Source organism: Hyaena hyaena, unplaced genomic scaffold, assembly GCF_003009895.1.
Source record: "Hyaena hyaena isolate Hyena2069 unplaced genomic scaffold, ASM300989v1 scaffold_126, whole genome shotgun sequence".
In the NCBI taxonomy this organism is placed as follows: domain Eukaryota; kingdom Metazoa; phylum Chordata; class Mammalia; order Carnivora; family Hyaenidae; genus Hyaena; species Hyaena hyaena.
Genome location: NW_024080759.1, coordinates 2,628,619 through 2,639,746, shown reverse-complemented (window position 1 = coordinate 2,639,746; position 11,128 = coordinate 2,628,619). Strand labels below are relative to the sequence as shown.

General features: G+C 39.6%; 1 protein-coding gene across 1 annotated transcript in view; it reads left to right on the top strand.

Moving 5' to 3' along the window:
- Nucleotides 1-536: 536 nt before the first annotated feature.
- UPP2 (uridine phosphorylase 2) overlaps nucleotides 537-11,128 on the top strand; it is a 33,655-nt gene continuing 23,063 nt past the window's right edge. Inside the window, 2 exon segments of the mRNA XM_039237567.1 lie at nucleotides 537-616; nucleotides 5,163-5,298. Of these exon segments, the coding sequence (XP_039093498.1) occupies nucleotides 537-616; nucleotides 5,163-5,298 (216 nt within the window).

Here is an 11,128-nt window from a genome sequence, read left to right as displayed (position 1 = left end):
TCTGTATACATGCTTCCTGAAAATGAAAGCTTTATACATTGCCATTTAGGTGATTGGCCTTTTGTAATACAGTTAAAAAAATAATCCAGGAACAACCTACCAGAAAAGTAGGATCGAGTCTTAAAAAAATTGAAAACTAGGAAAAATAATTGAAGACTATCCAGGAGATATTAATCAGTACTCTGCTTTCATAAATTCCACAAAATTATTCTGTATTTCACCCATATGATGACCACTTGCCTTAATGTCCTGAGGACGTGTTACATGGGGCCTATACATCTTTGCCGGCATTACCTGGCACCCTTAGTGATCGAGACCATTGGCTGACAGAATTTGCACTGGAAACAGACTTGTTAATTAGTCTAATTAATTCATAGGAGTAATTAATTATCTAACACTTATCTAATTAGCTAACACTTTCACCTGTCAGAGCAAGAGGTAAATGCTAGACTGGAATTTGGTGGTCAGACTCATTATACCCTAAAAATAAATTGAGACATGTGGCTTGGAATACCAAATACAAGTGTGGAGGCCTCATGGTGGCAAATGCTGAGGCACCAAACTGTCACTGGCGGTTGGAAAGAGCAGCGGGGGAGCAGTTGGAGGGGGTCACGAGGTAAGGGACATCCATATCATTGTAAACTACAAACAGAAACTACTGTCCCAAGTTACAGAAGCAACACATGTGTTCAGGCTTATTTAGCTGAACCAATGTAGCAGCCTAAATATTGCCACTGCCACCACCAAATAGGTATTGGTAACTGTCCAAAGTATTCACAAATCCCTGAGGAATATGATCTTAGTAAGGGTGATGACAACTTGCCAATCACCTAAAGGGCAATGGATAAAGCTTTCATTTTTAGAAAGCATGCATACAGACTGCACAAGGTAAATGCAGGCCATCATTGGGTGTTTTGCAAAACAAAGGCCAGGCAGAGCCCCATGACTCAGAATGGCCTTGAGGTCAGTATGCTTGCTTTAGCTCTGCTAGATCCACGCTCCATGGTGCCTGGCCTCAGACAAAACCTTGATTTCCCACCAACTTCCTCCACAGGGTCAGCATATTCATATTCTCGCTCCCATGACAATTCTCTATCTGGCTTAATTTTGTCTCAAAATAAATAAGTCAGTGTGCTCCACCAGACCCAGGGTGGGGCTAAGGCCAGATATGAGAGAAAGGCTCACTGGTCAACAGTTAACAAGCTAACCAGTCTGGTCAAAGAGACAGAATGCCACACCTTCAAAGAAGTCTTTCTTCTTGGGGAAAGGCTATTCTGAGAGCTGGGTTGGAGTATAAAAGACCACATCAGGGAGAATATTTTTGAATTGATAAGAGACTTTAGAATGCTCAGGGGAAAGTTCCATTAGCAATTTTAGAAGAAAATATAGATTTTAATGGAGTATGTCATTCTAACTTGGAGCTGAACTACTATGATTTGATATTTAATAGCAAATCACAATATTTTTCTTTCCTGACATCAAGTTAAGAATGACTATCCATGTAGTAAAAAGTATGGCTTCAAATTTACATGTTTCCAATAAATCCACAAAATCTGACAAGAATACATATGTTGGGTGAGTAATTTTGATTGTTTATTCGTTTTGATGAGATGGATGTTCTTTGGATTTTATATTAAATGTTCATAAGATGAACTTCTACAGTTATGTAAATTTCTTAAGTTTAGAGACAATATAGTTGGAATGAAGCTCATAATACAAAACAAAATAAAAACAATGCACATTTTCTTCCCAATGGCATTTTCATTCTTTGGCTCTTGGTGGGCTTTGGCTCATCTAAGAAAGTGGGGGGATGTATCAATTGTATCTCAATTAAAAAGAAAAGTGAGGCAAAAAAAAAAAGTCACAAAAAACATACAAAAGTTTAACCAACTTGAGTTGGTTAGTGAACAGAATCAAAGTTCAGCCTGGGATTCAGAATTTAATTCCAGGATCGTGGGCTGTTTCTAAGAAATAATTAAAGGAGGCTCCCAGTGCTTAAGGGAGATTTAACTATGTTGCAGCCTATTATGAAGTGATTTCATGTGCTTTGTGATGGACTTTACATAGAATTTACTTCTAAAATACCATGTATGTTATTCATCTCAGGGGTAGACATAAATCTGCCAAAGCTGTCTGCAAATTCAGCTCCAATTCTTGCCCCAGGTTCACAGAACATAATAGAGCATTAATCTTCATGAGGCTTAAGGAATTCTTGCAAGTTCCTTCAGATTCACTAAGAGTTGTGTGAAATGTCTTGCTTAGAGCCCTTATCATGTCAGCATTTCAGAAGATGCTCCATTTATGCATTCCAAACAGAGGTAGCCTCCTACATGTTTATTTCTTCAGGGAGTCCAAGGAGAGAAAAAGGAAATATTATGAAGATGAAGATCAGGATAAAATGACAGACTTCTTAGCCAGCACTTTCCTTTGGCCACCAATATGTAATATTGACCATTCTGTGTAACTTCTTGCCATTTGCTAAGAGACTTTATTCCTAACCCCAACTTTGGCCCATGTTTTAGGAAAAGAAAAGAAAATACCAAACGAGGCTGAGGAAGACACAGTAAAAGCAATTTTATTTAGTAAAAAAATGTATATTTTGGAAAAATCAAAGTGTTGCAATTGCCAGATTCATACTGGATTGTATTTGGTTTGATGCCCAAACTAGTCTCTCCTTTGGTCGCTGATAGAGTGATCATCTTAGAAGAGCTTCTTACTGAGCTCAAGGGGATAAAAATCTTCTATGGACAAGCCCTCTAATCTTTTGACAAAGGGATTGTCAGACATTGGGGGTAGACTTCAAGGAAGACTAAAGAATATCCCCTTTATAAATTAATAGGAGTATTAGAATTCATGCAAGAGATAAAATTACTAGTTTGAGAATGTCTTCTTGAAGACAGGAAACAAGGACTAGATCAGTGATTTTAAAAATACCAAGGCTCAGATCTCCTTGCCCAGCTGAATCAGAATTTCTAGGGGTGTGGGCCCAGGTATCAATACCTTTAAAAGCACCCCAGGTGACTTTGAAATGTTGTTAGAGTTTAGAAACACTGAAGTAGATGAATGGCACATTTTTGCAGAATAGCGATTCATAGATTCCATGGGGAAATCTCCAGATAGTGAAAGCAGTTTTTCAGAGTAAAACAGAAAGTGTGAGAGAAGTTGGAAGAGAAAGTGGATGGCAGTGTTTCTCAAACTTTAATGTGCACATGAATGGTGTAAGAGTTAGTTAAAATCAGATTTTGAATCAGTAGGTCTTGGGTGAAGACTGAGATTCTACGTTTCTGACAAACTTCCCAGACAATGATGCTGATGCTGCTGGTTCATTGACCACACTTTGTCTAACAAGGGACTATAGGTAAATGTCCACTTGCCCCTCACCAAGAGAAGAAAGGAGGTACCCTTTTGCCTCCTTTCTTTGTTCTTTTGGCTCTAAGCCTTTTGAGGCTTGTTCTGAAGTAGGAGAGTGTACTAACATCATGGAATGCTTTATTTTTGAAACCAGCTATGATCCACTAACTAATTAAGAATCTGTTACTCTAGGGCAGAAGATATGAACAGACACTTCTCCAAAGAGGACATCCAGATGGCCAACAGACACATGAAACGATGCTCAGCATCCCTCCTCATCAGGGAAATACAAATCAAAACCACACTGAGATACCACCTCACGCCAGCCAGAGTGGCTAAAATGAGCAAATCAGAGAACTCTAGATGCTGGTGAGGATGTGGAGAAATGGGCACCCTCCTCCACTGTTGGTGGGAATGTAAACTGATACAGCCCCTCTGGAAAGCAGTGTGGAGGTTCCTCAGGAAACTAACAATAGAACTCCCCTAGGACCCAGCAATAGCACTGCTAGGAATTTACCCAAGGGATACAGAAATGCTGAGGCATAGGAGCACATGTACCCCAATGTTCATAGCAGCACTCTCCACAATAGCCAAAACGTGGAAAGAGCCTAAGTGTCCATCAACAGATGAATGGATCAAGAAGATGTGGTTTATCTATACCATGGAATACTCCATGGCAATGAGAAACAATGAAATCTGGCCATGTGTAGCAACATGGATGGGCCTTGAGGGTGTTATGCTGAGCGAAATAAGTCAGGCAGAGAAGGACAAATATCATATGTGTGCACGTATAGGAGGATTAGGAGGAACTTAACTGAGGACCATGGGGGAGAAGAAGGGGGGAAATGGTGGGGGAAAGGGAGAGAGGCAAACCATGAGAGACTCTTGAATGCTGACAAAAACTGAGGACTGATGGATGTGGGGGGGTGGGGGGATGGGCATGGAGGAGGACACTTGTGGAGATGAGCACGGAGTGTTATGTGGAAACTAATTTGACAATAAACTATTTAAAAAAAAAAATCTGTTACTCTAAATGTTTTTGAGGAGGAAGTTAATAGTACTTCTGTTCCACTTCCTGAACAGTTAAATTTAATTCAACAAATAGAATTTGTTAAGCCTTAGGGATTAAAAAAAGACATAGGAGACAGCTTGCATGAGGGAATTCACAATCTTTCTGGGGAAACAGAAAATTAACATGTAAAATGCTAAATCAATGCCCTAGAAGCACAGTGCAGGGAATCCATATTGACCAGGGAGGAAAGATGCTTGGAAAACCCTTCATGGAGGAGGTTATATTTGAATAGAAAGTTGAATAAGTAGGATTCCAATACAAAAAAATGGAGAGGAAAGGGAAGGATGCTTCAGGATAAAGGACTAAAGCAGGGGTTCCTAACTTTGGCTGCACATCAGACCATCTGGGTAGATTTAAAAGTACTTGCAGAGTCTAAATTAATTGGAGCCTGAGAACCAGTGTGTTTTCTGAAAAGCTCCCTGGTGATTTTAATCTGAAATTAGGTTGAGGATCACTGGAGATATGCAGACAAAGTTTTTGTTAAATTTTTTGAGGTATTTGGAAGTGAGAGAAATGTAGAGCAAAGAAGTCTCAGATTGTTCTTGGCAAAGATGGCTTGACCCACTGTAGTGTGGGGAAGAAAACTTGTTGTCACTAATAATTAAAATAGTATATAATTATTACCAAAATACTGAAGGCTGTGAATGATGTGCTTCATAAATATGAATTAGATTGATATAAGGTCATTCCTATAGTAGCAGTTAGTCTTGCATTTCATGTCATGTATTATTATACCAAGAGATAGACGTGCTGATGGCCCAGCTACCACTACTGCGACGGAGGCCTGGGCTGGGGCAGTGGCCACTGGGGAGGAAAGGGGGCAGATTCAGTATAGAGGATGGAACAAGTCCTCAGTGGCAGAATCAAGCCTAAAAGTGTGTCACTTCTACCCAAGTTCTGCTAGCTAGAACTCAGTCAGATGACCTCACCTTACTGCAGGGAAGTTGGGAATATGTTCTACAATGCCTCCAAGAGGAAGAAGAATTGGGGTCTGATGAACACTGCATTCTTTGCCACACCCTACTTTTTCATGTCAGTCTCTCTAAAGCTGGTATCTTTCAGATTCACAATGTTGGGAAGTGTAATAATGAGGGATAGTTATTCTCTGTTCACTATACATCAAGTGTGTTATAAACATTATTTCAGGCTTTTAGGCAATCTTGCAAATATAAATAGTAATAGTTATTATTTTCACTATACCCATTTTATAGATGAGGAAACTAAAGGACAAAGATAAAGTAACTTACCCAAGAACCCAGGCAGTCTGAGTCCAAAGCCTAGTAGCTTATGTTTTACAGTCCCCATACAAAGAAAATGAACACTAGGGCCAGACAGAACTGGAGAAATGACTGTTCTGTAAATTACTGGTTGTATAATCTTGCACGAGGTTTTCAATTTCTGTAAGCTTGGCCTCTGCATTTGTAAACCTAATGATTAGTATTACTTACTTAATAGAGTGGATATAAGATTAAGATGCAACCCACCAGCAAAGCTTGGGAATATAAAGGTAAAACTATTTCTAACCTTAGGAAAAACAATGGAGTTTCCTCTGCTACTATTTCTTCTTCTTTTACCAACATAATATTTATACCTTTGGCTAGAGAAACATCAAAAGGTCCCAACAAGAACCCAAGCTATGTTCATACTCTGAAACCATTTAGAACGTGTACATTATGAGCAATCATTTCCACCCCAACGAGACACAAAGGTTCCCAAACTAAACTGAATACAAACATGGTTATTTGGCTGCTCTGGTCCCTAGAGATAAATACAATTTTATTGACAGTACTGCTGGGTGTTCAGAATTCATTATGATTCAGTTCACTCTTTAACAGCTACATTCATAGCTGAACCTCACTAATTCTCATTCTATTAAATTATAAAATAACAAAACTAACAATACTACCTTATTCAGCTTCTTGAAAGTAACTTATCTAATATTTCATATTATTAAGATTTGTGTTATTTCATAAAAATATGAGAAAATTATTTATGGAATACTGTTAGGAACATTGTACTTTTGTATTAATTAATCTTGTATATATTTTTTTAATTATAAAAGCAACTCATGTTCATTATTTAAAATCAAGGAAATATTTTAAAAAAACAAAACACAATTGAAAAACTGCTGTCTGGGGGAGCCTAGGTGGTTCAATGGGTTAAGTGTCTGCCTCTTGGTTTTAATTCAGGATATGATCTCAGGTTTTGTGAGATCACACTCGTGCATCGAGCTCTGGGCTGACATGTGGAGCCTTCTTGGGATTCATTCTCTCCCTCTGTCTACTTCCACTCATTCTCTCTCTCTCTCTCTCTCTCTCTCTCACACACACACACACACACACACACACACACACACACACTAAATAAACTTAAAAAAAACTTCTTACTATCTGAACACAAATACCATCAACTTATTTGCTTTTCCTCCAATCCTTTTTAATAAATATGTTTTAAAATAGTTATATCCCTCTGCATTCTGCATTTTTTTAACTTAACTTTATGTCATTAGCATTTCCCCATATCATGACATTTTCTTTGAAACACATTGCATATGGATGTCAAGTGGCTGTGTCATTCGTTCTATAGCCTATTGTTGACTTTTATGTGGAAATGTTTTCTATTATAAACAGCATCCAAATGCACATTTTTGTACCTAAATATTTTTCACATTTGCTTGGGATGATTTACAGAAATGGTCAAGGGAATAAACTTTTTAAATTTTTAAAAGAAGTTTTGTTTTCTAAAAGGTTCACACCTATTCATAATCCTACCAGGGAAGAATTGTACTGTTTTCTTTTTTCTTCTTTTCTATTATTCTTCTTTATTTTTTTGTTTATTGAAGTCTGGGTGACACACACTGTTACATTAGTTTTTTTTTTTTTTTTAATTTATTTCTAGGGGAGAGAGAGAGAGACAGCATGAGCAGGGGAGGGTCAAAGAGAGAGGGAGTCACAGACTGAAACAGGCTCCAGTCTCTGAGCTGGCAGTCAGCACAGAGCCCGCGCGGGGCTCGAACCCACGAACCGCGAGATCATGACCTAAGCGAAAGTCGGGCGCTTAACCGACTAAGCCACCCAGGCGCCCCACATTAGTTCTAAATGTACAACATAGTGATTGGATAGAGCTAAGGTTATGCTGTGTTCACACATGATAGAATTATGTGAGAACTATCTGCAAGAATTGCACAGTTTTCAGCTGACCTTTATTTTCCTAGCAATTAACAGGAGCAAAAGTAAAAGCCCTTACATTCATCACCTTGCTAAATCTTCACATTAGCTCTCTTAGGTGGGGTTAGTAGATATTAATTTCCTCCATAAAACAAGCAATTGAATTCTGAAAGGTCAAAGGAGTTAAATAAGTTACACCACATAGTGGCAGAACAAGGATTTGGACCAAATTCCTCCAAGTCCCATTCCCGGGCTCCTTGCTGGCTGCACTAAGGTGCACTCTGTGAGTCATAGTAAATGAGAATAGTCCATTAACTGGGAAGGGCCTTGAGAAAGGGAAGAAGAAGAGGAAGAAGTTAGCTAGAGAAAGAAAAAGAAGACAAGAAGATGAAGGAGAAGGAGGAAAAGGAAGGAAGGAAGGAAGGAAAAAGAGGAAGGAAGGAAGGAAAGAAGGAAGAAATTTGTGATGTTCATTAATTGTAGGTGCCATATTGCTTCTTCCCCTCCCCTCTCTCTGAGGGCATCTGTAATAGGCATAAGACAACTGGTAATTAAAAAATCTGGGATTAAACCTTAAGTTTCTCTTGATTAAAAAAAGTAGTGGCTCTTTATTTGAAAGAAAAATGTACTACACTTTTATTCTAACTGTTAGTTCTGGGAAACCACTGGGATGGAAAGCTTTGTTTTAGACATAAAAATTATGGGACTCACACATCTCTCTCACACTCTTTCTCTCCCTCTCTCTCACACACACACACACACACACACAGTCTCATCTTTGTTACAATCCCAGGAATCAAGCCTTTACCTTTTTTTTTAAACTTTTTAAAATGTTTTATTTATTTCTGAGAGAGAGAGAGAGAGACAGCGTGAGCAGGGGACGGTCAGAGAATAAAGGAGACACAGAATCTGAAACAGTCTCCAGGCTCTGAGCTGGCAGTCAGCACAGAGCCCGATGCAGGGCTCAGACCCACAAACTGTGAGATCATGACCTGAGCTGAAGTCTGACGCTTAACTACTGCGCCATTCAGTTGCCCCTCAAGCCTTTACCTTTCTACCTGAATACATTTTCATTTGCACTTACTCTTTACACTCTTTCTGTCATAACCACTCTCCAATCTTATTGGACCCACTTGGTCTTTTGGATAAAACAAAAACAAAAATATGTTCTGGTTTAGCACCTGTTGGTCCCACCAGAGAGTTAATTCTTATTTATTAGACAATTTTGATGGACAGGAGGCAAAAGTGTGTGTGTGTGAGTGTGTGTGTGTGGGTGTGGGTGGGTGTGTGTAGACTGGGGAGCAGGTAATGTAATTCCAAATGATCAGAACTGGCGGTTTAACCTATAGCAGGATTCTTTTTTTTTTTTTTTATTTCTAGGAGAGAGAGAGAGAGAGAGACAGCGTGAGCAGGGGAGGGTCAGAGAGAGAGGGAGTCACAGACTGAAACAGGCTCCAGGCTCTGAGCTGGCAGTCAGCACAGAGCCTGACGCGGGCTCGAACCCACGAACCGCGAGATCATGACCTAAGCGAAAGTCGGGCGCTTAACCGACTAAGCCACCCAGGCGCCCCTAACCTATAGCAGGATTCTTAAGAGGCAGCAGGTAAAGTCTGGTTTGCATATACAGATGCTTTTCTTGGAAACTTGTCTTCTTCCAACCACACTTTTATCTTTGAATGAGAACATGCTAGGTTCAATCTCTTGACTCCCTTAAATCCTAGGGCACTAATTCTAGCTAAGAAGAGAACATAAAATCCATCAGTACCGAAAACTCAGCCTTGCCTTTATAGAGATAACTATTATTAATAGTATTATCTTCAAAGGAAAGGAGAACTCTGGGTGTGTAAAATTTAAACCTTAAAGATTCTGATAATCATTCTTATTTCCTTCATTTCCTTGCTTACTAGATTTTAAAAGGGTTTGCTAAAGGAAACAATCAATAAAACTAATAGGCAACTGACGGAATAGGAAAAAATAGTTGCAAATGACATATCAGATAAAGGGCTAGTATCCAAAATCTATAAGGAACTCATGGAACTCTACACCTGAAAAACAAACAACCCAGTAAAGAAATAGACAGAAGATATGAACAGACACGTCTCAAAGAAGACATCCAGATGACACATGAAACGACGCTCAGCATCCCTCCTCATCAGGGAAATACAAATCAAAACCACACTGAGATACCACCTCACGCCAGCCAGAGTGGCTAAAATGAGCAAATCAGAGGACTCTAGATGCTGGCGAGGATGTGGAGAAACGGGCACCCTCCTACACTGTTGGTGGGAATGTAAACTGGTACAGCCCCCCTGGAAAACAGTGTGGAGATTCCTCAAAATATTAACAATAGAACTCCCCTATGACCCAGCAATAGCACTGCTAGGAATTTACCCAAGGGATACAGGAATGCTGAGGCATAGGAGCACATGTACCCCAATGTTCATAGCAGCATTCTCCACAATAGCCAAAACACGGAAAGAGCCTAAGTGTCCATCAACTGATGAATGGATCAAGAAGATGTGGTTTATCTATACGATGGAATACTACATGGCAATGAGAAAGAATGAAATCTGGCCATGTGTAGCAACATGGATGGAACTTGAGGGTTTTATGCTGAGCAAAATAAGTCAGGCAGAGAAGGACAGCTACCATATGTTTGCATGTATAGGAGGATTGGGAGGAACTTAACGGAGGACCATGGGGGAGAAGAAGGGGGGAAATGGTGGAGAGGGAGAGAGGCAAACCATGAGAGATTCTTGAATGCTGAGAACAAACTGAGGACTGATGGGTGTGGGGGGGAGAGAGGAGATGGACATGGAGGAGGCACTTGTGGGGATGAGCACTGGGTGTTATATGGAAACCAGCTTGACAATAAACTGTAAAAAAATAAATACATAAATAAATAAAAGGATTTGCTAGCTGCTGCTGAAAATTATCAGTTGCTTAACACAACCTAAGTTTTTTTTTCTCACTCACATTGTGTACAAAGTGAATGTCCATGGTGGCTTTCCTCCAACTGGAATTTCAGGGACCCAGGTTTCTTCCATCTTGTTGTTCTCTCACCTTCAAGGAGTGACTTATGAAGTTTCCCTGGGTGTCTACACCCATCTAGCAGACAGAAGGTAATGTATTGTGGCACCAATGGGAGATTTCTATGAGTTCGGACTAGGAAGTGGCATCCATCAAATTTGGTCACATTCTAGTTGCTGGAATTCAGCCATATGGCATCATCTAACTGGAAAGGAGGCGAGGAAGTTGAGTTGTGTATTAGAAGGAAGGAAGGGAAACAGCTTTGGTGAATAGATAGTCAGTCTTTATCAAACCGACTAGAAATAGAACCTGATTAATACAACATCGACAACATGGCAAAGTCTTTTAAGATGGTGGGTATATATTTTTTTAATTTTTTAATATTTTATTTATTTCTGAGAAAGAGAGAGAGAGAGAGATAGTGTGTGTGTGTGTGTGTGTGTGTGTGAGCAGGGGAGGGTCAGAGAGAGAGGGAGACACAGAATCCGAAGCAAGCTCCAGGCTCTGA